Here is a 25,816-nt window from a genome sequence, read left to right on the forward strand (position 1 = left end):
CCCCCCAGTTGTCTGAGAAGTGACCTATACTTATATTACTCATCAAAGATGCACCCTACTATTTTGGCAAAGGAATTTTTTTTCTCAAATTTTAGACCCAGAAACGCACCAGAGGCTACCATTTCATACCTGTATTTCAGAATTTTCCTGACCCCCACCCCTATCAAGAGGGGAGTAACTATTATTATTATTATTATTATTATTATTATTATACCAGATTTATATAGCGCCCTTTTCATGATAACACGTTCAAAGGCGCTTTACATAACGCAAACGCAGCCACACAGGGCGCGAAATTCATCCTCTACTGGTACAGACACAGAACGATCTGACCAGAGGGACAGAGTGAGATAAAGCCCCTAGAACAGACAGAAAGAACAGAGAGAAACTTAGCCTAGCTCTTTGCGAATAGACAGTCTGGTTCTTTAACGTGCCCGGTGTATAGCACCGATACACGCGAAGCCGTCTTTCCTGGAGAGAACCAGTACAGGCCTCTTAGTCAGGTGGGAGACACTCAAGAGCATCTCAGAAATTTCCACTTCCTGACCGTGTTTCGAACCCCGGACCTCTGGATTGGCAGTCAAGCGTGTTACCACTAGACCACCGGCCCACCTATAACCCCTCCTTTTCCTCAAATTCTAGACCAAAAATTACACCAGAGGTCACCATTTCATAAGATTTCCAGGGGAGAGCCCCCCCTCCCCCCATTGACCCCACTAAAATGAGGGGAGTACACCCACCAATAAATGCACCAGAGGACACCATTTCATATCCCCCCAGCCCCTAACATGGGCAAGGGCATCCGCTCCAATACCTCGTGATGCACCTCGGCGGTGACATCTTCGTTCTAGACTGGTGCCCCCACCCTCACCCCCTCAACAATTTCTGGACCCGGGCCTGCTGTATGGTAATAACAATTGAAAGTACTTACAGGTAGATCAGGGAAGAAGTATCACCAAATATTGTGGGATGTATCTGTAACAGCTCATTGTTACCAAAACTCCTGCAAGCAAACCATTAGTTTCAGAATAAAATTTCACAAATACAGTTGAGTCATGTGAGTAATGGCACAATGACAACAGAACATGTGTGCAGCTATGCACTGGAAAAGAAAAATTGCCGTGTATATTTATTTCATATTTAAATAATTATATGTTACATTGTCTTGTTATATGATAAAATGATCAAGACATTTTCCATGAAAATCTAGTCGATTTTAAATTTCTAGTGTTTCTAAACTTTTCCTACTAATTGACTCCGCGATTAAGTTTCAATACCCTGGTGTTATACTTTCGGTATTGATATTTATCTTTTGCCAGGTTTCATGCAGATATTGTCAAAAGGTTTGTCTATAGTATTTTATAATATTAAGCAACCTAGTTTTAGATTTGACCTTAATTGTAATCTTGTAACCTTTTGATTTGTAAGTGCGAAATCATGAGCCCGGTGAACGACGACTGACCGGACGATGTACGCCATGTCATTTACTTATACTCTAACAGCTCATCATGTGCCCTTGTTCATATGAGATTAAAATGTGTGTTACATTTTTGCCCTTTTTGTAACCAGTTTGTAACTGCAGAGCTAAATGATTTGTTTATTCACTTACGCAATTCTGAGGTTCGGTCCGTCCACAAAATTTTCTGGTAGCCAGTACAGCAAGTTGTCCATCATCGCCCTTCAAATCAGAAAAGAAACGTACTGCAAGCTCTCTACAATAGTCTGCTATTATATAAAGATAATTTGGTTAAACAGATTACAAAAGTATGTCTGTAAGTAATTTAACAAACTTTAATACTAAGTAAGTAAGTAAGGAAGTAAATTCTTTATTTATAGAGGGTGACTCATTTAGCTGACGCTAATCTTCCATGAGGCCCTCTTATAGTACAAATATTTACAAATATGATTCAAATGAAAACAGAAAATAATAACATAAGTATCTCATTAGAAAGTAAGATACACATGTGTAACAAAAACAGAAAACATTGATATTTCATAATCAACATCACATACATATTTCATGGCATACTTATCCATTTACTACATTTTGATTTAAAAGACTGTAGAGAGCTGGACGCTTTGATATCTACAGGTAAGATATTCCAGGCAACTGGACCTGAATACAGTAAACTTCGTTTGAACAGTTCTGATTGCGTATTAGGTATATGAAAATTTTTATTCGTGTTTGATCGTAAAATTAAAGAGGTGTCACTTGTCATTTCCTTTTGATTGTACATATCACAGATATAATTTGGTAACAGATTATTTGCGACTTTGAACATAAAGCATGCCTTCTGATAAAACAGACGCTGATCAAACCGTTGCATGTTTAGACAATTTAGAGCTTGGTTGAAGTCTGAGTAACTTGATCCTAAAATAGTTCTACATGCACGTTTTTGTAATCTAAGAATTTTCTGAATATTTTTATTAATGGTACTTCCCCATAGTATACAGCAATAATCTATATGCGGTTGAATATAAGCTTTATAAAATAAGATTCTGTATTTATATCAAGAAATTCCCTTATCCTTGATAGTAACCAAATGTAAGACGATATCTTTTTGCAAATCACTTTAAAATGCGAATCCCACTTTAGATCATGCTGTATGTAAATACCAAGGAGTTTCTCACTTGGACTTTGTTTAAGCATAACATTTTTATACAAAACAGTTAATTCCTTATTTTCAAGAAACCGCCGCCTTTGTTGCGTTGTTATAAGCATCACTTTTGTCTTATCGGTATTGAGCTGCATACCATTCTCTCTGCACCATATTTCTAAAACAGATAGTGCTGAATTAAGATTTGTTTCCAAAACAGTTTTGTCATTTTGTATATCGTATAATGTTGTATCATCTGCATATAGATCTGTAGATGATACTATATTTCCGACTGTGAGCGGCAGGTCATTTATAAATAAAAGAAATAACAGAGGCCCTAAAATAGACCCCTGTGGCACGCCGCATGTAATTTTATTATAACTACTTGATAATGCGTTATCAATTTGCACTAACTGATGACGATCTGATAAATATGATTTGAACCATTTGATACACAAATCATTACATTTATAGAGTTCCAGTTTTTTCAAAAGAATATCGTGATCAACTAGATCAAATGCTTTTCTAAAGTCTATCATTACGGCGCCTACTAAATAACCATCATTTATTGCTTTTAACCACGAATCAATCATGACTGTAAGTGCAGTTTCTGTTGAATGAGATTTCCGAAATCCGCTTTGTTTTTCATGTAAAAGATTGAAATTTGATAGATGGGACATTAAGGAATCGTGAACATGTTTTTCAATTAATTTAGATAGGGTTGGTAAAATTGATATTGGTCTGTAATTATTAACATTAACTTGGTCGCCAGCTTTGTGTAATGGCTTTACTTTAGCATTCTTCCATACATGTGGAAATGCTGAATTTGATATACTACAATTTATAATAAACGTCAGACTCTGCGATATAAATGGAGATGAAAGTTTCAACAGTTTTGGCCCTATGTTATCAAGTCCTGTTGATTTCGATGTATCAAGATTTGATAAAAACTTCTGAACCTGAAATACAGATATCAGTGGGATTGAGAAAAAATTTTCCGCTGGAACTTTAGAGTCTACAAAGGTTTTTATGTGTGAGAAGTCAGACAAAGGGACAGGATCTTTTAATTTTTCAGCGATAGTAGAAAAATACTCGTTGAAATTGTTTGCTATTTCCTGTTTATTTGTAATAATTTTGTCATTAACGATTATTTTTTCAATACATACTTTTTCATTATTATTTTTGTTTGTTCCAACTTCTTTAAAAATTTTCCAAATAGTTTTAGGGTCATTTTCCCCTTCTTCAATCCTATTCTCGTAAAATCGCTTCCTGTGCTGTCTAATTAATGATAATACCTTATTTCTCCTTTCCTTATACAAATTTGATGTTTTATTATGAGAAATTGAATCGCGGTCTTTTATCGCTTGTGAAATCTCTGCGGAGAACCAATCTGGTTGGTATTTACGTTTAACTCGTTTAACCTGCATTGGTGCATATTTATCAATGACATCTAAAAACAAAGTATTCCATTTTTCTAACATAATATCAATATTTTGGCATTCAGTTATTAAGTCCCAATTTGTTTCTGAAAGTTCTTTACAAAAGATATTTTCATTAAAACTTTTAAAATTCCGAAAAGATATTGTTTCATGTGTAGCAGATTTAAAATTTTCATTAAGCCTCCGATTACAGAACACTGGAAAATGATCACTATTTCCGGTTTTAGGTATGTTAACTGATGTTATATTTTGCGGTGTATTTGTATATATATGGTCAATAAGGGTAATTGTATTGCCCGTAACCCTAGTAGGGACTTGAACTAACTGTTCTAATCCTAATGAATTTATATAGTCGCACCATTCATTTTTAATATTTTCATTGAGTAAATTGCGGTTTATATCACCTAGAATAATAATTTCTTTGTCTTCTGCGTATAGATTATCTACAAAATTTTCAAAATTGTCCTTCCATTCAACTTTTTCGGAAGGATGGCGATATATTTGACAAACAAAAAATGGTTTACAATTTTTCAAGCGTATCTCTAGTACAACTGATTCAATTTCATTTGTTTCAAGATCGTTCCGACGCTTTACATCGATATGACTTTTTACATATACAACTATTCCACCTCCACCATTTCGCGTATAGTTATCTCTTCGAAAGGGACCTTTATATCCATTGATTATTAGTGTATTATCCAGAATATCATCTTTAAATTTAGTCTCAGACATGCCAAATATATCAATCTTGTTTTCGGGCGAACTAAGCATCAGACATATTTCATTGAATTTTTCATTATTGTTAACTAAAAACAATTCTGCTAAGACAAAAAAAAAAACAGAATTGTGTTCCAGGAAACAATGCCATCAATTTCATCTAAGGGCCCGTCAATACTTAATTAATGGTCTGTCAGCTTTATTTCAATCTACAGTAACCATTGTTCATGTTTTACGCTGGGGACAAGATACCCCGGCTTGGTACTACTGTGAAGATTTTACCTTGTTTGTTACTAAAGTGTACAGTGTACCCAGGTTTGGGTACTATCGCAGTCTGAGACATTTACTATGGTTTTGGGAACTACTGGGGACACCCTATTTTAATATTATTGTAGACATTTTACCCTGTTTTATTGGAACAACTGTTGATATGTTACCCTATTTTTGTACTGCTGCAGATATTTTACCTTGGTTTTGGTACTATTGTGGACATTTAAGGCAGGCTGGTCTGATTCTTTTGTTCACTTTTCACCTTGGTTGGTATTATTTAGGATATTTTACCCTAGCTGGTACTACTGTGGACACAATACCCGGACTTGGTACTATTGTGGACATTTTACCCGTGGTACTACTGTGGCATTTTATTATATGCTAGTATTGCGGAACTTTACCCTGTTTTTTGCACTTCTGTGGATATTTTACCCTATTTCAGAATTCCTGCGGACATTTATCCTGGTTTTGGTACAGCTGTGGACGTTTTTAAAAGCTCTCCATACACACTTACCTTGGAGGTGCATTCTGAATACAAATGATAGTATAACCTTTACATGATAAGATGTATATAGAACATTACGTACAAGTACTGTATTGTTGTCGGCCATCTCCAGCCGCGGTGGTTGTCTGTACTCAGAGATATGTGGTTGCCAGCCAGATTTCTAAATTCAATGGGAAAAAATGAAGTTCAACCAAAAAAATACAAGTCTGATAGTCTAGGCAAAAAATTTAATGGAATATTCCTTTGTTTATCTTATACCCATAATTCATATCAATATATTGTAATTTAGCCTGGTACGCCATTGTCTTCGCATACATATCACGAAATTTATAACATATATCAACCGTTATGGAACAGAACAGCGCACAACATGTCTGAATTTAAATATCTGCATCAGTAAGGCTATCCAATTTGACATTTTAAGCGTCGATTCATGTAGAAGGCGACATTTTCATTATTTCTTGATAGATGGATGGATGGATGGATGGATGGGGAGGGGCTGGAGGGAGACTGTGGCGTATTTTAATAAATTGTGAAGGTGATTTTGAACAGGAATATATCTTACTAAAAAGTAAACACTTACACTTTTGTAACAACTGTCGTGGATAAATCCGGCACGTGGTTCAATGCTGTACCCTGAACGACACTGTAATATAAATAGCAAATCGCTGTACCAAATGTTTAAATTGATCATGTCGTAATGAAACTCAAAAGGAATGTATCTGAATCGTGTATAAATACTTCAGGGACTTTAAAATTTGCACAATCATTATCAAAGAATTTGTTTCTTTAAATTTCGTTTCGTATAGAAAAACGGTTAAAGGTCTGTAAACATGTATATTACACTGAACGAACTTGTAACGCCTCCTCCGTATTTTGTCACTATCTTTCATATTCACCTAAGAACAATTTTTATTTTTTTCATATATGCAGTAAAATATGTTGAAACATACATGTGAAAATTTAGTAAAATCTAGTGCTATGGTATCATTTTATTTATTCTCCTGTCTCAACCAAATTTTAAAAGTCGCAAAAAAAAAAAAAAAAAAAAAAAACAACGGGTGAATGGGTACAATCTACAAACGAGCGAATTTCGTTCTAAGGCAAGAAAAGTTTGTTAAAGAAAAAACAAAATATTTACTTTGTCTTTTCCCTATATTTGGAAGAAATCCAAATTCGTTTTGATATTTGACCATGTATCAATCAAATGTCAACTTTCGCACCTTTGTATCTAGTATACTAATAATCATAAACGATATTTGCTCGGATTGTAAGGCACTACTTTATGGTTTATTTTTGCGACTTTTTTTTATAAAAATGGTAGTGATCATAAAATGAATGAAATGATACATTTACACAATTTGATTTTGTTCAAATTTTGCTTTGTTTTAAAGTGTTTGTCTACATAGGTGCGAAATTTGATAAATATATTACCTAAAATATATAGAATTATGGAAGATTCTTTTTACCTACGCAGGAATCATCTGTTTCGGATATGTAACATTCTTAACAAATAATTGATCAATTTATTGTAAATAAGTATCGTTCATACGTGATCTACAATGAAGCAACAAGCACGGAAAATAATTGATATTAAATTTCTTTAGTTAATATAGTTGCTGATTTGTCATGTCGCACCCTCTATAATGACATTTTACGGTTGTTTTATTTTTCTTTGTGCCGTTGTGCTGTCCCCGCCATAACGACAAAAACACAGTTCACAACTGTTTTTTCTTTCTTTTTGTGTAGTTGTGTTGTCATGATAAAAAAGACAGCACATTTTAAGCCGAAACGACAAAACAAAAATTAACAAACAAAAACACACACACACACACACACACACACACACACACACACACAAAACAGCGCAACAGAATGGTCGAAGGACACTCATGCACATTACAAGTATGTAAAAAGTGTTAAAGTCTCATATAGATAGAACCACTTGCTGACAAAGGTCCTGTCGTTCTGACGGGGCCAAATATGTCGATACAACGAAATAAAGATAGAAGCTAGAAATGTTCTTTCGGTGTGGTCTGGACAACAGAACAGAACGACAGAACGGAAAAAACTGAAAAATATTGCTCCGATTTTTGTAAGGGGCGGCAGGGCAAAACTGGCATAAACCGGCCCCCATGATTAATACCGGAGTCACATGATGTCTCAAAGAAAACATTTATGGAAGATGAAAAGTATTTTTAACTGAAAGAAAAATAAAATTTTTAATATTTCTTCTGCCATTCTAGTTTTTCACATTTTCACAAGACAAACTAGGTTTGAATATATGGTAAAATATGTGGTTCTATATCACAAGGAAATACATGTATTGGGAATATGAATTCACATGTCTTTATATCGATATACATATCGATATACTTACAGTTCTTGAAGACTTGTTAGATTTACGAAAGTTTCATCCTCGAAAAGTTGAAAATTTGGACAGTTGATGATAGTTCTGAAAATAAAAAATCAGTGAAACTTTAGAGAACATTAATGAAATATGTTAAAATCAACGAAACATAGGAGCACATTAATAAAATACGTTAAAGCGGCATGCCTCCAGATCGTTCGACAACAAAAAATATATATATTTTAGATATATTGATAAAATGCTATATTTCTTAAGAAGGCTTACATTTAATTACTGACAAACTTTATGTTACGGAAACACATGAGAATTTGCTGTTTTTACTACTTTTTACGATGAAAATCGAAAAGCGTTTGTCACGCTTTTACTCCAGGTAAACTGTCTCGATTATAAATATCTATATTTCGAAGCCATTATTCACTACTTCAGCTATAGCGCTAACGGTTACGATGACGGGAAAATGTCTTTATTGCCGCGGCGGTCCGGGGTTCGATTCCCGACGCGGTCATCTTTTTTTCTTGATTTGGAATTTTAAAAATATTTTAGAAACAAAAATTCATATTCTAATGTTCATAATTTGACCAAACTTCAATTTGAAAGAAAGATTATTTTTTAACCAAATCTGGAGGCATGCTGCTTTAAATATTTATCTTGCAGGTAAATAATATTATTGTTTGATATCCGATATGTTTCTTTCTTGCTACTAGAACATGTGACGAAAAGCAATACATGTATCTGTCAGCTGAAAATTCAAAACTCAACTGAAAACTAGAAGATATTTTTGTCACAAAAACATAAGTCATATGTCCCCCCACTCTATACCCTATGTATACCTTTAGCTCTGACGGCCATTTTGTGCAGCGAAGCGGAACGTGTCGGCAATATACACAACCAGGCTTGGTACAGATCACTCCTGTGAAATTTCGTCGAAATCCGGCCAGCAGTTTGACCTGTGAAAGCCGGACAAGCTTAATGCGGACGGACGGACTGACGGACGGACAGACAGACGGCAAAGGCAAAAACAATATGTCTCCCCAACCTATGGGTGAGACATAAATATGGAAAGGTATGAATATGGATATGCATTGCCTGTCGAAAGTTATTTCACCCATAAACCGAATTATCATTGATAAATTTACGGTAAAAATCCTAACAAGTTGGCTGATAACAGAACAATGCACTCTCAATGAACACACACAACTATTTTAACACGAACATTACGTACATGCTTGTTGTTGTCTCTGAGAACGTTCCTGCTGTTATATTCACCATTGATTTACCTCGTATCGAACTGAAATGTATATGTCAGACGACAGTTTCATGTCTGCTTTGTTTACGTATCGTACTGAAATTTAATCTATTTGATAACAGTGTTATACAGAAGCATAAGTAAAGGTTATTATACGAGTTCCGCAGCTTAAATACTGCGCGACTTTTGGAGCGCAATATCATTCCGCGAAATCTTGAACGAGTGCATATTTCTTGATACAAAAGAAATATGCAAATCTAATAATATTTTTATAACATACACATACTACACTTATAACTAATACATAAATAATATAAATTTATTTTTGTAGCCGGAGTAAAAATGAAAATATCGTTGTTAAAGAACTTTTAAACGCGACGACATGCATGAAACTGACGTCACAAATGACGTCACGCACCCGATATGAAATTTGGACGTCAATATGGAAAATTCTAATATGCTTGTCTTTGTTAAAACACGCTTAAGCTAGAATGACGTCACGTTAACGTGCGGTGACGTCAAAGTTTTTGTTGCGACCAAGAAAGAGCACTACTATAGTTCATCTACTGTTTTAGATTAAGGGCATATTAGAATCGAAATTATTTATAGCAAAACCGTGTTTTAACACTATTTATACACTCGGGCGGTTATACGTCGTACAAATTTCACGCCCGACGTATAACCGCCCATCGTGCATAAATAGTGATAAAGCACTCTTTTGCTATAAATCATTTCTTAAATATTGACGCTTTAGGTTCCACTGTAACTCAACAGAGTTTATGAATGAGTATGTAATAATGTGACATGTGAGACTTTGATTTTCCTCGTGGCGACAAGATAAACGGATGGATTAAAAAAGGTTTATCTGATGATTACCAGCAAGTATTTATCATAAAAATATTTTGCGTCATATTATCTCCTGGCTATGAGATAAAAAATAACCCTGCTTACCTCGTAATTATCATTATGAGATAAAATGACGGAAAATACTGTTTTAAGAAATAGTTTCTTTCAGTTTATTCCATGGCCATTAGAGAAAATAAAATCCAAACACTTTTTATAATAAATACGTGAAACTGAAAATAGACTGAAAATAATATTGTGTTTGCTAATCCTTTTATTAAAACAAAAACTGCCAAAAAATGGGAACTTAATTCCGTGTTACAGTAAACTTATATTCTGCAAAGGAAATATTACGTTTGCTAATCCGTTTATTTAAGAAATAATAAGTTCCCAAACGTGGTTTATCGTAGAATAACCCTAGTTTTGAGTTCTTATGCGTAAGAATATATCACGAAGTCCGCAGGTCTGAGCGATATATTGTTTCGCATCAGAACGAAAAACTCGGGTTGTTCTATGATAAATCACACTTGGGAACTTATTATTCCGATTCTAACACGACATACTAGTATCAACAGTGTTAGAAAAAAATGGTAACTACTTTTTACGACCGCACCTGGATCGGATGACGTCATTGCACGCGAGTGGTATATTGCAGAATAACCCGAGATAGATTTTGCTCTACATGTATGTAGGTTATTCACACTGGATAACCGGCTATCTTGACGCCCGCTGGAAATGTAACTCAGCTGGAATTGTAACGCAGCTGTAAATAGGTAGGTAAAGTTTTTCATTTATTTCTATTAAAACGAAGCCAATTCTTGCAAATCAACTTGACAGTTTTATCAAGGAATGACCATTGCTTACATTTACAATTTCTGGGCCAAAAACGATCGTTATGTTTTGAGATATTCGCTAACAATTTCTTCACTTTGAAAAATCGAGCAAAAATCCAAAGTTTTGCGCAAATTGTTTTGTTTATGAACAACCTGTGAAAAATTTTATCATCTGGTTGAACAGATGTGTCCTTTCGGAACACCTGTGTGAAGTTTCCGGGTTCTACGTTATTCCTGAAAAAGTATATTAGCCGTTAAATAGGCATGGTCGAAAAAAAAAGACTGTCGAAAACGGCCGCTAGTGCTGTCGTTGAACTCAGATGTTAGCATTTATAGACTATCCATTAACTCCGATGATTTTGAATACTTTTGTAAGTAAAAAGTATTACTGGCAGTGATTTGACGGAAACGTAATTATTTTTAAAATTGGCACTTTCATTTCAAGAGGCTTTAGGACTTTATTCCTTCACACCCGGTCTGAATTTAAACGTAGTTCACGCGTTCTTGCCATTTTTCCAGCATGCGAAAGCCAACCATATATTTTATTGCAGTTACACCGAAGCAATATAGTACATATTGCAATTTTGCCAGCTTTTGATGGTGGAGGAAAACCACTACAGGTGCCTCCGGGCTACTACAGAAAGTAATTTCACCTCGGGTTTTGCAAGTGCAAATGATTGCTTCTGGCCGTCAGTCCTTGATGGTGCTAGATGGTGTATAATATTATTTGCTCATACATAATTATTTAATTGCTCCTAATGTAAATCTGCTATTTTGTTTTATTCATATATACCCTTTCAACAAATACCAGTTTATTCATGGTCTAAAACTGCAAGTTGTTGATGTATAGAGGCAAACGATTGAAAACGATTGTTTCAAATCTAAATAAGCAGTACTTTGCAAAATCTCACATGAATGTTAATTAGTTATTTCTTAGCATGGCAGCCACATGTAGCTTTAATCAACATATAACAAGGTAGATCGGAACTGTTCTTTGCTTGTTTACGATCTTACGATAACGGATCCCAGAATTTATGTCACAAGAGTTATCCCCCTTTTGTGCAGTTTACGCATTTGCTCTTTCTGTCTTACACTGTTATTTTGTACAACGCTAGGTATTGTATATTGTTTCACATACATAATGTCTTTTTGTTTAAAAATAAAAGTTTTACGCATACACAGTATTATGTGTATAATGTCTCTGTACACCTCATACACCGCTGAACAATAGTAACAGATGTACATCATTCTGAAATCAAATGTAAACTATATACATTATCGAGAAACGACTGGCAACTTAATAAATAAGTACATGCATGATCCATAAACAATATAACAATGAATTGAATTGAATTTTGAAATTATAAATCATGTATTACGTGAAAAAAAGAAATAAACCCATTATATCATTGCCTACCAACTGTAAATCAGCTACTTCATCCAGCATATTTTTCTATTGAAAAAAAGGTAAGGAAAAGGACATATTGAAACAAGTTAAATTGCCCTGCAATACATAGTTTGCAATCAAATAAAACCACATGCAAATAAAAGTTATACTATACGACACTATAGTACAAACATTAATCAAAAATGCAACCTTGACCTTCCTGAGTTTCACTGTGTAATTAATAATATAAAATTAATTCAAAATACCACACTGAGTAACAAAGTTATGCTCCGGACACGAATTGTTGCTTGGAGACCGGACTCGAAACTGCGACCTTAATTTTCAAGGAAGGATGACGACTCTTGCATGTCTAAGATAATTTGGCTGTAGTAAACATTTGCGTAACATATTTCAAAATCTCTCGATGAATGATAAAGTCATACGCCAGACAAAACAAAATGTTGCTTTATAAACCTATGGAAAAAATGGAATTAATACCATATATTTGAAATTGTGTCTATGCATGTAGAAATTGCCAGTCTGACACAAAATACTTATATATAGGTCTGTGTTATTTTTTTTTTGTTATACTGACATTGGAGGTGGCCATTAATGAATGGGCCTCAGCAATACTTGTATCATTGGTAACACATGTTTGAAGTTTAAAAATTAATACTTAAAAACAAAGAAGTATTATAGGTCTTTGTTAAAAATCAGTCCATGCATGTAGAATCAGATTCCGGACAAGACACTGCGGGCGGACGAACGGACAGACGAAAGGAACTAAGCAACTTTTAGACCCTAAACCAAACGGACAATGATAATGAAATCAACCAAAATTACTCGACAAGGCAATAAGGACCATACATAAGTATATTCAAACTGTTTACGGACTGCAAGTATACACATTTTACACAAATTAAAGACGAAAGAAGTCGCAAAAACACAGACAGACAAAACAGATCCAAAATATACATAAAGAAGAGACTCTACGGGGCATATTACATGTCTACAAGACATTTTTTTTACTTTGATACAGCTGTATTCTCGATAGCCGACAGCTGACTTCAACGACTGCCTTTTGCAAATACAGCGGCCGTTTTCGACAGTCTTTTTTTTTTCGACCATGCCTATTTAACGGCTAATATACTTTTTCAGGAATAACGTAGAACCCGGAAACTTCACACAGGTGTTCCGAAAGGACACATCTGTTCAACCAGATGATAAAATTTTTCACAGGTTGTTCATAAACAAAACAATTTGCGCAAAACTTTGGATTTTTGCTCGATTTTGCAAAGTGAAGAAATTGTTAGCGAATATCTCAAAACATAACGATCGTTTTTGGCCCAGAAATTGTAAATGTAAGCAATGGTCATTCCTTGATAAAACTGTCAAGTTGATTTGCAAGAATTGGCTTCGTTTTAATAGAAATAAATGAAAAACTTTACCTACCTATTTACAGCTGCGTTACATTTCCAGCTGAGTTACATTTCCAGCGGGCGTCAAGATAGCCGGTTATCCAGTGTGTTATTTGCTGGTCGTGTTACAATACAAAATAACTGCCAAAAAACGGGAAACTAATGCCGTGTTACAGTAAAGCTTATATCCTGTAAAGGTGAAGCTAATGTCTCCAAAGATGACGCTAATGTTTCGTAACAGTGAAGCTTATGTTCCGTGAAGGCAATATTTGGTAACAGTAAAGTTAATGTTCTGTAAGTGTGAACGCAATGTTTCGTAACAGTGAAGTTAATGTTCTGAAAGCCTGAAGGCAATATTTCGTAACAGTGGAGCTAATATTCTGGAAATGTGAAAGACAATATTTCGTAACAGTTAAGCTAATGTTCTGTACGTGTGAAGGCAATATTTCGTAACAGTGGAGCTAATGTTCTGTAAGTGTGGAGGCAATATTTCGTAACAGTGGAGTAATGTTCTGTAAGTGTGAAAGACAATATTTCGTAACAGTGAAGCTAATGTTCTTTACGTGTGAAGGCAATATTTCGTAACAGTGAAGCTAATGTTCTGTACGTGTGAAGGCAATATTTCGTAACAGTGAAGCTAATGTTCTGTAAGTGTGGAGGCAATATTTCGTAACAGTAAAGCTAATGTTCTGTACGTGTGAATGCAATGTTCGTAACAGTGAAGCTAATGTTCTGTACGTGTGGAGGCAATATTTCGTAACAGTGAAGCTAATATTCTGTAAGTGTGGAGGCAATATTTCGTAACAGTGAAGCTAATGTTCTGTACGTGTGAAGGCAATATTTCGTAACAGTGAAGCTAATGTTCTGTAAGTGTGGAGTCAATATTTCGTAACAGTAAAGCTAATGTTCTGTACTTGTGAAGGCAATGTTCGTAACAGTGAAGCTAATGTTCTGTAAGTGTGGAGGCAATATTTCGTAACAGTGAAGCTAATGTTCTGTAAGTGTGAAGGCAATATTTCGTAACAGTGAAGCTAATGTTCTGTAAGTGTGGAGGCAATATTTCGTAAAAGTAAAGCTAATGTTCTGTACGTGTGAAGGCAATGTTCGTAACAGTGAAGCTTATGTTTTGCAAGTGTGAAGCCAATATATCGTTACAGTGACGCTTAAGGCAATGTTTCGTAACAGTGAAGCTGATGCTCTTTAAGTGTAAAAGCAATGATCATAATCGTGAAGCTAATGTTCTCTGTAAGTGTGAAGGTAATGTTTCGTAATAGTCATGCAAATGTTCTGTAACTGTGAAGCTAATGCATCGTTACAGTAAAGCTTATGTTCTGTCACGATCACACCAAAGTTTTGTAGCAGTAAAGCTAATGTTCTGTAAGGGTGAAGCTAATGCTCTGTAAGGGCGAGACTTTGTGTGAACTATTTAAGCGCGAGCTTCCGATAATTTATTAGGAAAACGAATTTTTACGTGACGAATCAAATATCTAAGTAAACATTTGAATAATTTTTGTCAGTCAGTTCTATACCGTTATTTTTCATTTAAAATATCTAGGCAGTATAAACAAGAAAGTGAATGGTACATACACAGTTGATCCCGTACACGAAGTGATAACTCCGGCAGCATCATCGCACGTGCATCCCGTGCATTCTTCTCCTGACCAATGGTTTTTGCTTAAAAGGTAGTTACTCTGTAGATCTCCCTCGTCCGACCATAAACCGTATGTTCGGTCAACTGTAAACACAATCTTATTGATACCATCTACTGTTAACAAGCTACGCCTAGGATTTTGGGACAACCCTGAAGACCTTTCCGCTAGCCAGTCAGAACCTTACTTTCAACATTTTGGAAGTGAAAGTTAAGAATCTATTCCAAGTTTCGATATGGGATTATCACCGGTTTGTAATTCTGAATAACTTTTTGCGACCACATCCTTTTTTTCTAAATTGTAAAAATATTAAAAAAAAAAAAAAGAAAAGAAGATAGAAATGGGGGGAATTCCACCCTAGGAAATAACAGCAAAGGCCCAATACAATGTTTTTTTTGCATTTTTAAGTTTTTAAAAAAAAAAACCTTTGTGAAACAAATTGTCTCTTTTGGGTTCAAAAAAAATAGATTGGGGGAAAAATAAAAATACGATAAAAACACCAATGGGCCGAAAAAAACAATGAAATAGGGGAAAAACTCAAAAAAAATTTTAAATTTTTCACTTAAGTAAAACTCATTTTTAGACCAATTTGGTAGGGGCCGGAGAACTTGCCCAAACATAACATGCAAAAAATGTAAGAATTAAAGCCAAAAAAACCGGGAGGGTAAAAATATTAAAAACCCCGTCCGGGGAAACCCGGGAGAGTGGGGGGGGGTGTCATAGGTGTTTGATTTCACATTTTGGGACAAAAAACCCAAAACATTTTCCACATTTCATTTTAAATTCAAAAAATTTTGGGCAATTTCGTGTGTTTCAAGAAATTTTCTCCTTTTTAAATCCCACCAAACATCTAAATTTTTTTAAAAAGATTAAAGCAGCACATTTGTTCTAATTGCTAGGGGGAAGCTACCCGTTCCGACGCCCCGTTTGCCAAAGCCATAAAAAAACCCGGGAGGGACAAGACCCCCCTTTTTGATACGGGCAGGGAAGTTTTTAAAACGATAAGAAACGCGTTTTCGAAGAAAAGACATGGGAAATGTGTTTTTTCGTTCCTTTTTTAAAAGCAAAAATTTCTAAACCTTAAATCCCTTGATAGATTGATTGATAAGAGCGCGTTTATTTCAAAAAAATATCAAAATCCCCATGTAAAAAGTCTAAATACCCCCATAAGCAACAAATAAACCCAACTGAAATTTTTTGGGGCTTCCGTATGTCTGTGATACATGATTTTGTTTGCCATTTCTACTGTATGTCTTTTATGTTTCAAGCTGTCATTAAATATCTAAAATGTTAAAAAGCTTGTTTTTTTTCACATCCCAAATCATAAGCGTTTTCCTTGTGCCCCATATCTTTTCTTTGGGTTAAGTAAGTTTTCACCATCCAACGACATTTTCCCCCTTTGGATACACAAAAAGAAAGTGAAATCAATGACCACAAACCAAACTTTTGATCGGACACCCAAAATTCGAGCGTTTTTGTAACGGGCAAAACAACCAAAAAAACACCTTTCATTTTTTTTTCCTTTTAATTCTTTTTAAAAAGGGAAAATTTTGATATACAGATGTTACCTTTTTTTTGGGGCCGGGATTTGTTGGTGAAACTAGACGGGCTACAGACACACTATTCCCAGCAGGCCTAAGGTCACTTGGGTCATGACTCGGCCCTTAAAAGGGTTTGCTTTTGAAAAAAAAAATTGTTTATAGCAAAATACAACAAAAATTTAAAAACCTTTGGGGGCCCTCATTTCTGTCTTTTGTTCCGGCGTTTCTTTTTGTGTTTAAAGAGTCCAACACGCCAAGGGCCGAACGAAAAATTATCATAAAAATTTAAGAAAAAAATGAATTGGCTTTTTTGGGATTGTTGGTGTTTTGGGAGCTCTAAAAACGCGCCACACGCCAAAACCCCCCCCCCCCCCCAAAAAAAAAAAAACAACAAAAAAAAAAACAAACAAAAAAAAAAAACCAAAAAAAAACACCCTTGGGTTTGGTCGAAAATTCAAACTGCCAGCAAAACATGTATTTAAAACGTAGAACAAAAATACAACTATGTCAGGGTATAGGAGGGAGAAAGTGTGTACCCACCCGGGTAGCTCCTGAAATTTACGTTTACAAGGACTAAAATACACTTCTGTAGCAAGGCCCCTCATGTACACGGGTCATGAGCTGAAATTTAGGTGTTAAAATTTTCTGAAACCCGGGTCTTCGTGAAACACTGGGAAACGGGGCTGTAATTATACTTCCAAAAAAATTTCCCGGGCCCCCCTTTTCCCCAACAGGAACTCGGGGTCATGAACGAAATTAATGCTACAAGGAGTTTTTAGTCCCCTTCTGTAGCAGGGACTGTGTAAAAAGGGGGCCCATGTAGCTGTAATTGGATTTTAAAAAGGAGCTATGGGGGCACCTTTTTTCCAGAAAGGAACCTGAATACACTGGGTAAAGAATTTTGTAAAAGATGCTACAAGGAGCAAAAAGTCCACTTCTGTAGCAGGGTTTTGTTACAGGGGGTCATGGTAGCAAAAATTTGGGAAATTTTACAAGGAGCCATAACCCCTTTTAAAGCAGAAGAACCTGAAATACTGGGTCATGAAGCTGAAATTTAAGATTTAAAAAGGACAAAAAGACACACTTCTGTACGGGATCTTGTGTAACTGGGTAACTTTGCGTAATTATACGTTAAAAGGGAAACTACAGAAACCTTTTTTTTCCCAGAGGACCCCTGTAATAGGGGGTCATGAGCTGTAATTAGTTTGTTACAAGGAGCTAAACACACTTTTTTTTGAAAACCCAGGGCCCTTGTGTACCCCGGGGTAAGGGGGCCCTTTTAATTAATTTTTACAAAAAAACTACAGACCCCCTTTTTTCCGCGGGATCCTGTATTTACGGGGTAAAGTAGCTTTTTAACGGGTGTAACAAGGACGATAGACCCCTTCTGTCAAGGGCCCCTTGTTACCTGGGAAAATGGGGGCGAAATTTAATAGTTAAAAGGAAACTACAGCCCACCTTTCTGCAGCGGATCCTGTAAACACGGGGCCCTGTAGCTGAAAATTAGATATTAAAAAGGAGCTATAACACATTTCAAAGCGGGGTTCTTGTTACACGGGGAAAAACGGGGTTGTAAATATCTTAAAAAAGAAACAACAAAACACCTTTCTGCAGAAAGGATCCTGTATACACGGGGCCCATGTAGCTGAAATTTGGGATGTTACAAGGAGCGAAAAAGACAACTTCTGACAGGGCCCTTGTTTTACACGGGGTAATGTGGCGAAAATTATACTTACAAGAACCCAAAAAGAAAACCTTTCTCCACGGGATCCTTATACATTTTGGGTCTTGAAGCTGAACAAAGATTTACAAAGCTAAACACACTCGTGCGGGGTCTTGTGAACACTGGGTAATGCGGCTGTAGTTATACGTTACAAGGAACTACAGATACCTTTCTGCAGCAAGATCCTGTATACACTGGGTCATGTAGTTTGAAATTAGATGTTACAAGGAGCAAAAACCCCACGTCGAAGCAGGGTCTTTGTGTACACTGGGAAAATGTGGCTGAAAATTAATTCGTTAAAAAGGGCAAACACCTTTCTCCAGCAAGATCCTGTATATATGGTAAAGTAGCTGAAATTTAAATTGTTACAAGGAGCTAAAGAACACTTCTGAAGCAGGGTCTTTTAAAAATTGGAAAAGGGGCCCTGTAATTATTCTTACAAGGACAAAAAAATTTTTTTGCAGCGGGGATCCTGTAAAACACGGAAAGGTAGCGGGTAATTAGTGTCACAAGGAGCTATAAAAACATTTCGTACAGTTTCTTGTTACATTTTGGTAATGTGGCTGTAATTAATCGTTACAAGGAACTACAACACCTTTCTGCGGGCGGGTCCGTAAAAAAACGGGGCATTTAGCAGCAAAAAATACGTTACAAGGAGCTATGGACAATTTCTGTAGCGAGCTTTTTGTAAAACTTGGTAAGTGGCTGAAATTTAAATTGGGTTCCAAGGAACTACAATTTTTTTTCCCAAACGGGAAACCTTTAAACCCACGGGGTAAATTTAGCTGAAATTTAAAGATTTTAACAAGAAATTTATAGACACACTTCGTAGAAAGGGTTTTGTGTACACGGGAAAATGTGGCTGTAATTATACGTTCCCAAGGAACTACAACCCCTTTTCCTGCAGCAGATCCGGGAATACAATGGGCCCAAGTGTTTGTAACGGGATTTACAAGGAGCAAGACAAAATTCTGAAACGGGGGTTTTTGTGTAAAACTGGGAAAAATTGGGCCATTGGGGGTAAAAGGGGAGCTACAGCCATACTTTCCAAAAAAAGATCCTGTGTAGGGGTAAAAAAAATTCCATGATAGTATAAAAAGGGGGTTTTTTGGCACCCCTTTTGACCCAAAAAAATTTTAACCCTTGACCAAAACCCGCCCAATGTCGAAAAAAATTTCAAAAAATTTTAAAAAACAAATTTTTAAACAAATTTTTAAAAAAAAACCTATAGAAAAAAAAATATTAAAGAAAAATTTTAAAAAAAAATCCACCAAATATTTCCAAAAACCCCCCAAGTGGAAACAATGGCAGCGCGGGCCAATTTTGAAAAAAATTTTTGGCAAACGTTGGAAACCCCCAAAAATTTAAAAACCAATAAAAAGCCGGCCTTTTTTCTGCCAAGGGGCAGCAATGTGACAATGTCTGCCAACTTGGAAAACCCTTTTCCCCGAACTTTGGAAAAAACTTTGGCAGATTAAATTTTTAATAAAAAATGAAAGGGAAATTTGTTTTTTCCCTTAAATTTAAGTAATCCCTTTATGGGGGGACACATGAAAATTAAAACTTTTTTTTAAAATTTTTAAATTTAAAATTTTTATCCAAAAGCTGTATTTTTCATGGGAAAAACAGGTTCCCTGATAGTAAAATTTGATTAACTCCCCATAAAAGCATAAATGAAAATTTTCGTAAAGGGCTGAATCGTCATACGGGTGAATATCAAACATTTTTCCTTTTTTTAGAAAAATTTTTTATTTTTTTTTATACAAAAATTTTAATTAACTTATCAGTATAAAAGGGGTCCTCAGCTGCCTCAGCTGTTAATTTACATTATAAAATATCCCAAAAAAGAAAAACATCACCTAAAGGCCTATTATTTCGCCCACCTAAAAAAAAAAATTTTATTTTGGGCTTTTAGGGGGTTTTTAAAATTTTTACCCCGGGGAGCTTGAAACCCTTTAAAAAATCTTAAAAACAATTATATAATTTCCGGTTTTTCTGACTATAAACACACCACTCAAAAGCATATCTAGAACATCTATTTTAAATTTTTTTGGTTTATGCTTATAAAATCTTTATAACCCTAAAAAATTCCAGGTTTTAAAATTTAAAATATTTTAAAAATTTGTTCAGATCGGCCAATTTTTAAGGGTGAATGTATCCCGGGCCCACCGCGACGGTCAAAATCCCTTTTTCATTTTATGAAATCAAAATATATTTATAAAAGTATTCAAAGAAAAACGTTTTCATGTCTCACTTTCCTCAAACCCTTTTTTTCTTTTTTCCTGTTTTTTCTTTTTAAGTTTAAAAAAAAATTTTTTTCAGCTAAATAAAACAACTCGTTTTGTTGTAGCAACTTCAGAAGCGATAAATTGCAACAAACACCTTTTGTTCAAGCAAATTGTGTTTCTGTTTTAAAAACATTTTTTACTTTTGAAATTTTTCTTGGTAAAAGTGGAAATTTCTTAAACCCTTAACGGTTTTTTCCCTTTATTTTAAAGCAAAATTTATTTGGGTATTAGCAGTAAATTGATTCTCCTTTTTTTTATCTGTTTTTTTAACTACAAGTTTAAAAATCATTTTTTAAATTTTTTAAAAATTTGATCTTTAAATTTATTTTAATTGCTTCAATATTAGCAAAATTTAACTCTCCTTGTTTAGCTGATTTTTTCAACTACAGATCCAGATCTTTTTTTATGTTCTTCAACTTTATAAATTAAATTAAATTAATAACTTCTTGAAATTTTTTTTGTAATTTTATTTAAAATTCTGCATTTTTTAAAATTTTATAAACGGTTGTCACAATACAAAACCAATTTCCGAATTTTTTTTTTAAAAAAGTCATCTTTTTTAAAAATTTAAATTTTTCTTTTTTAAGGTTTTCAAAATTCTGTATCATATCAAACCTTTTTTGTAAAAGCGGGTTTTTCCAAATTTCAGTTTAAATATTCTCCCAAATTTATTTGAAAATTATCGAGTAAATTTTTAAATTCCCTTTTTGCCATTTCAGTTTTTAAGTTTATTTTTTTTCTTTTTTGATTTCAAACCCTGAAACATATTTTGTAACTTTTTCTAAACCCCCAATAATCAAAACTTTAGCTCTTCATTTTTAATTAAATCAAACTATCTTTAAATTTTCGGGGGGAACTTGAGGGGATAAAATGTTTAAATTGACCGAAAACTTTTTTTAATTTTGGAAACCTGCCAAAAACCAGATTTCTTTCAAGTTCTTTAATGAATTAGCCCATAGTTTTCCCAATTTTTTCCCTTCAATTTTTACCTTTGTAATTGTTTAATTTAATAATGAATTTTTTTAAAAAAATCTTTTTTTTAATTTCCCTTCAATTCTTTACTTCTACTTCTAGTGTTTTTTTTTAAAAAATTTTTTGGGCCCACATCAAGTTTATAGCCCCTAAAAAAAAATTTACATTTTTGAATTTTTTTTTACACAAACCGTTTTAAAAACCTTACACCCGGGGGATTTATCTGGATTTCCTAATTTTGATTATTTTTTTAAACCTCCCATATCTAATCCCTCGTTCTTTGGGTTTTAATCAATTTCCCTTATTTCTATGAAGAAAAACGTTTCCTTTTCCCTTTTTTAAAACTTTTTGAATTGTTTTTTTGTAGCAAAAAAACTTAAATAAATATCAAATTTAACTTTACAAAACCCCTTTCAGTTTCATTTTATTTTTTTTACATCATTAAAAACTCCCCATTATATAATTATTATATATTACCAAAAATTTTTTTCCTTAAAAACTTCCTCGGTTTGTCAAAATAAGAAAAAATTTTTGGGGGTTTTTGGGAAATAAAAATTAGTGCACACTAAAAAGGGGGGGTTCTTAACAAATCATATCATTTTTACCGTTTACCTGGACCCTTTTCAAATTTTTAAAATTTTTAAATGTGAACTTTTTTAAATTAATATTCTTTTGGGGGGTTTTTTTAGTAAAAACTGATTTAAAAAAATTTAACACAACATTTTTTGGACGCCCTTTTGAAAAAAATTATTTTGTTATTTCTTTTTAAATTTTTTTAACTTCACATAAAAAATCATCAAATATTACAAACTTTTTGTTTTTCAAATTCAAAATTCTCAAAAGGGTTAAATTTTTGGTTTGGGGATCACTGAACTTTTCAAGTATTTCTTTTGGATCTATTTTAAATTTTTTTTTTGGAAATTTTTGGCTTAAATGGTTAATTAAATCTTGATATTTAGTTTTTTTTCCTTAAGTTTTTACCCTATAAGAAAAATTTTTATCATAATAAAATAAAAAGGTTTTTTCGAAGTATATGCTTTAAGGGTATTTTTTTTTTTCCAGATCCAAAATTTTCCACATTTTAACTTTCTAAAACATGAATCTGGCTAAAAGGATAAAATTTTTTTAAAGTTATTGGATTTATCATTTTTTAAAAATCAAAATTTTTTGGAAATTTTCCCCTTTTATAAAATTTAAAAACTAAAGTTTTAAAACTTTTTTTTACAAAAACTTCCCTTATCTTACATTATCTTACATTATTTTCCCATTATTTAAAATTATTATATAAATGCAACCCAAAACTTAATGAAATGATAATAAAAAAAAAATTATTTTGGCAAAAATGAAAATCTTAAAAGAAGAAAAAAAGGGGGGAAAAAATTAAGAAAGCTAAAAAATCGGGAAAAGTACACTGAAATTTATAAGCCAATTACAAAAAGGAAAAGAAAGTAAAAAAGAACAATTATCAAGTCATTTAAAAAAAGCATTCCCTTTGAAAAAAAACAAAAATTTACATTACGGGGTGATGAAATAAAAAAATACAAACATACCAGGGGGGAACCACAGCTATTCCAAGAACCAAAAAAACCCCAAAAAAATTTAAATTGCCACCAAAACCGCTCCCTATAAAACCAACATAAAAAAGATTGGGGAGTTTAACCCAACTGATGGTTTCCTCAAAAAGGAAATTTAAAAGGGATTAGAAAATTATGGAAGAGAAAAGAGGGGAAAAACCCGAAACAACGTTTAAACCTAAAGATAAAATTTTAAAAATAAAAAGAAAAAAAAATTTAAAGGAAAAATTTAGATGTAAAAAAAGATAAAGTTTGTATTATAAATTTGGAAGTTACCTGAAATATCAAAATTTAAATTAAAAAACAAAAATAAAGATGTTTGGAAAAAAAAAAGAAAAAAAAGGTTACCGAAAAAAAAAAAGAATGTACCCGTAAAATAAAGACACGAAAAAAAAATTCCCAGATGAAATAGTTAAATTTTACAAATGAAAAACCGGGGGCTGCAGGTGAGTATTTTTTGGGATTTAGAATTAGACAAAAAAATCTTAAAAATAGGGGTGAACGTTTATCAAAAATTATTAAAGACCCAGAGGAAATTTAAAAAAAGGGAAAAAGGGAATAAGATATCATAACCCATATAAATTTTTCCACCAAATGGCAAAAGGAAAAATTTAATTATTAACTTAAAAAAAACCCTTTTAGGGTCAAAACAAATTAATTAAAAAGGGATAGAAAAACGGGGAAAAAGAAGAAAATTTACTGAAGTAAATAATAAATTTGATTGTTTTATTAATAAAAATAAAACAATAAAAAAAAACTTTAAATTCATTCAAGAAAAAATTTTTTAAAGAATTAACAAAAAAAATTTCGGGAAATTCCCCTATCAAAAAAAGATCTATAATTTTTAAAAAAAAGTAATTAGGGGAAAAGGGGTTATGAGTTTGTCCATGTAATCCAAAAAAATTTGGGTTTAATGATTTGGGATTTAATTTGTGGTTAAAATTGTGCGGGAAAAATAAAATGAAAACTAAAAAATGAAGGAAATTAGAATAATTGATGAACTATTAAAAATAAATTCACTTTTACCAGAAAAACATAAATTTTTTTAAAAATTTTTTTTTCTTAAATTTTACATTTTTAGTTAAATTTTTTAAATTTAAAAAAAGAAATTTTTTATAATTATATAAAAAAAACAAAAAATAGTATTAATTTCCCTGAAACAGTTAAAGATAATAAAAAAAAACCGAGTGATTTTAAAATTTCAGATTTATTTCGTTTTTTAAAATTTTTAGTAAAAAAAAAAATTTACGTTGTTTTTTGGATAGTTTTTAACACAAATACCTACTCTTGGCTTTAATTTTTAGGGGATGAAAAAGAAAATAAAAAAAATTCGTTATCATAATAAAAAGGGTTTTGGGAAAGATATCATATTTACAAAGGGTTCTTAAAGTTACACAGATATTAAAAATTTATATTAGGGAAACATTAATAAAAAGGGATGAATATAATTTGATAAATCAACTTTGCCCCAATAATTTTTGGGAATTTTTATTTAAGTATTTTTAAAAAAGGATTTTGGGGGGGGATTTAAATTTACAGAAAATTTTTTAATTTGGGTTTTGGGAAAATTTAAAAATTTTTCCATCATTGCTTGGTTTTGAAAAAAAAAAAAATTGGGACAAAACTAAAGGGGGGGAAACTACAACCCCAAAAATATAACTAACTCTGGGGGATAAAATTTTTCTTTCATTTTTGATTTTTAATTGATAATTCACTTGTTGAGGGTAATTTCAGTGAAAATTTTATGTTTTAAAAGTACTGCAGATTTAACAGGAGCAAATCCTTTTAAAAAAAGAACCAAAAGATTTGGAAAAACCGAAATTAATAAAAATATTATAAATTAAATTAGAAAAAAATATTACAGATGTTTTTGGAAAAAAAAAAAATTAATTTTAATGAGGTTGAAAAAAATTTTTCACAAATTTTTAAAAAAAAATTTAAATTTTTAAACTAAATTTTAAAAAATTTTTTTTTTTAAATTTATGAAATTAAAAAAATTTTATTTTTTAAAATAATGAACAAAAAATTTTATACAAAAAAAAAGGGAATATTTATTTATTTTGATGCTCACACAGGAAAAAAAATAAAACCCGGGAATACCTTTGGCTCCGAGGCGCGGCCCCTTTGGGAAAACAGGTATTTTGACACTTTAACGAAATTTTTTTTCAACGGAGTTGCATCTTAAATTTGGGCACAGCGGAAAAAAAGTTTTGGAAAAACAGCAGGAAAAGCAGCACTTAAAAAGTAAAAACAAAAAAGGTTGGAACTGAAGTTGGAAATTTAGCTGTTTGATAAATTGTTGAAAAACTTAAAAAGAAACCTCCCCGGGGCATTGGGAATTTTTAATTCCCAAGGGAAATTACAAGAAAAGAAAAACATAAAAAAAATAAAAATAATAATGAAAAAGAGGGGGATTTAATAAAAAAAAAATAGATTTTTGTCG

General features: G+C 32.9%; 1 protein-coding gene across 1 annotated transcript in view; it reads right to left on the reverse strand.

Annotated features, from left to right (window-relative positions):
* Window positions 1-15,356, reverse strand: part of LOC123535920 (slit homolog 1 protein-like) — a 44,159-nt gene extending 28,803 nt beyond the window's left edge. The window contains exons 1-7 of the mRNA XM_053527689.1: window positions 15,214-15,356; window positions 9,122-9,187; window positions 7,909-7,983; window positions 6,112-6,174; window positions 5,611-5,688; window positions 1,610-1,678; window positions 932-1,003 (exon numbers count right to left, since the gene is read on the reverse strand). Coding sequence (XP_053383664.1) covers window positions 932-1,003; window positions 1,610-1,678; window positions 5,611-5,688; window positions 6,112-6,174; window positions 7,909-7,983; window positions 9,122-9,168 — 404 coding nt within the window. The 5' untranslated portion in view covers window positions 9,169-9,187; window positions 15,214-15,356. The remainder of the gene's footprint in view (window positions 1-931; window positions 1,004-1,609; window positions 1,679-5,610; window positions 5,689-6,111; window positions 6,175-7,908; window positions 7,984-9,121; window positions 9,188-15,213) is intronic.
* Between the last annotated feature and the right edge of the window lie 10,460 nt (window positions 15,357-25,816).

The sequence above is a fragment of the Mercenaria mercenaria genome, chromosome 17, assembly GCF_021730395.1.
Source record: "Mercenaria mercenaria strain notata chromosome 17, MADL_Memer_1, whole genome shotgun sequence".
Lineage (NCBI taxonomy): Eukaryota > Metazoa > Mollusca > Bivalvia > Venerida > Veneridae > Mercenaria > Mercenaria mercenaria.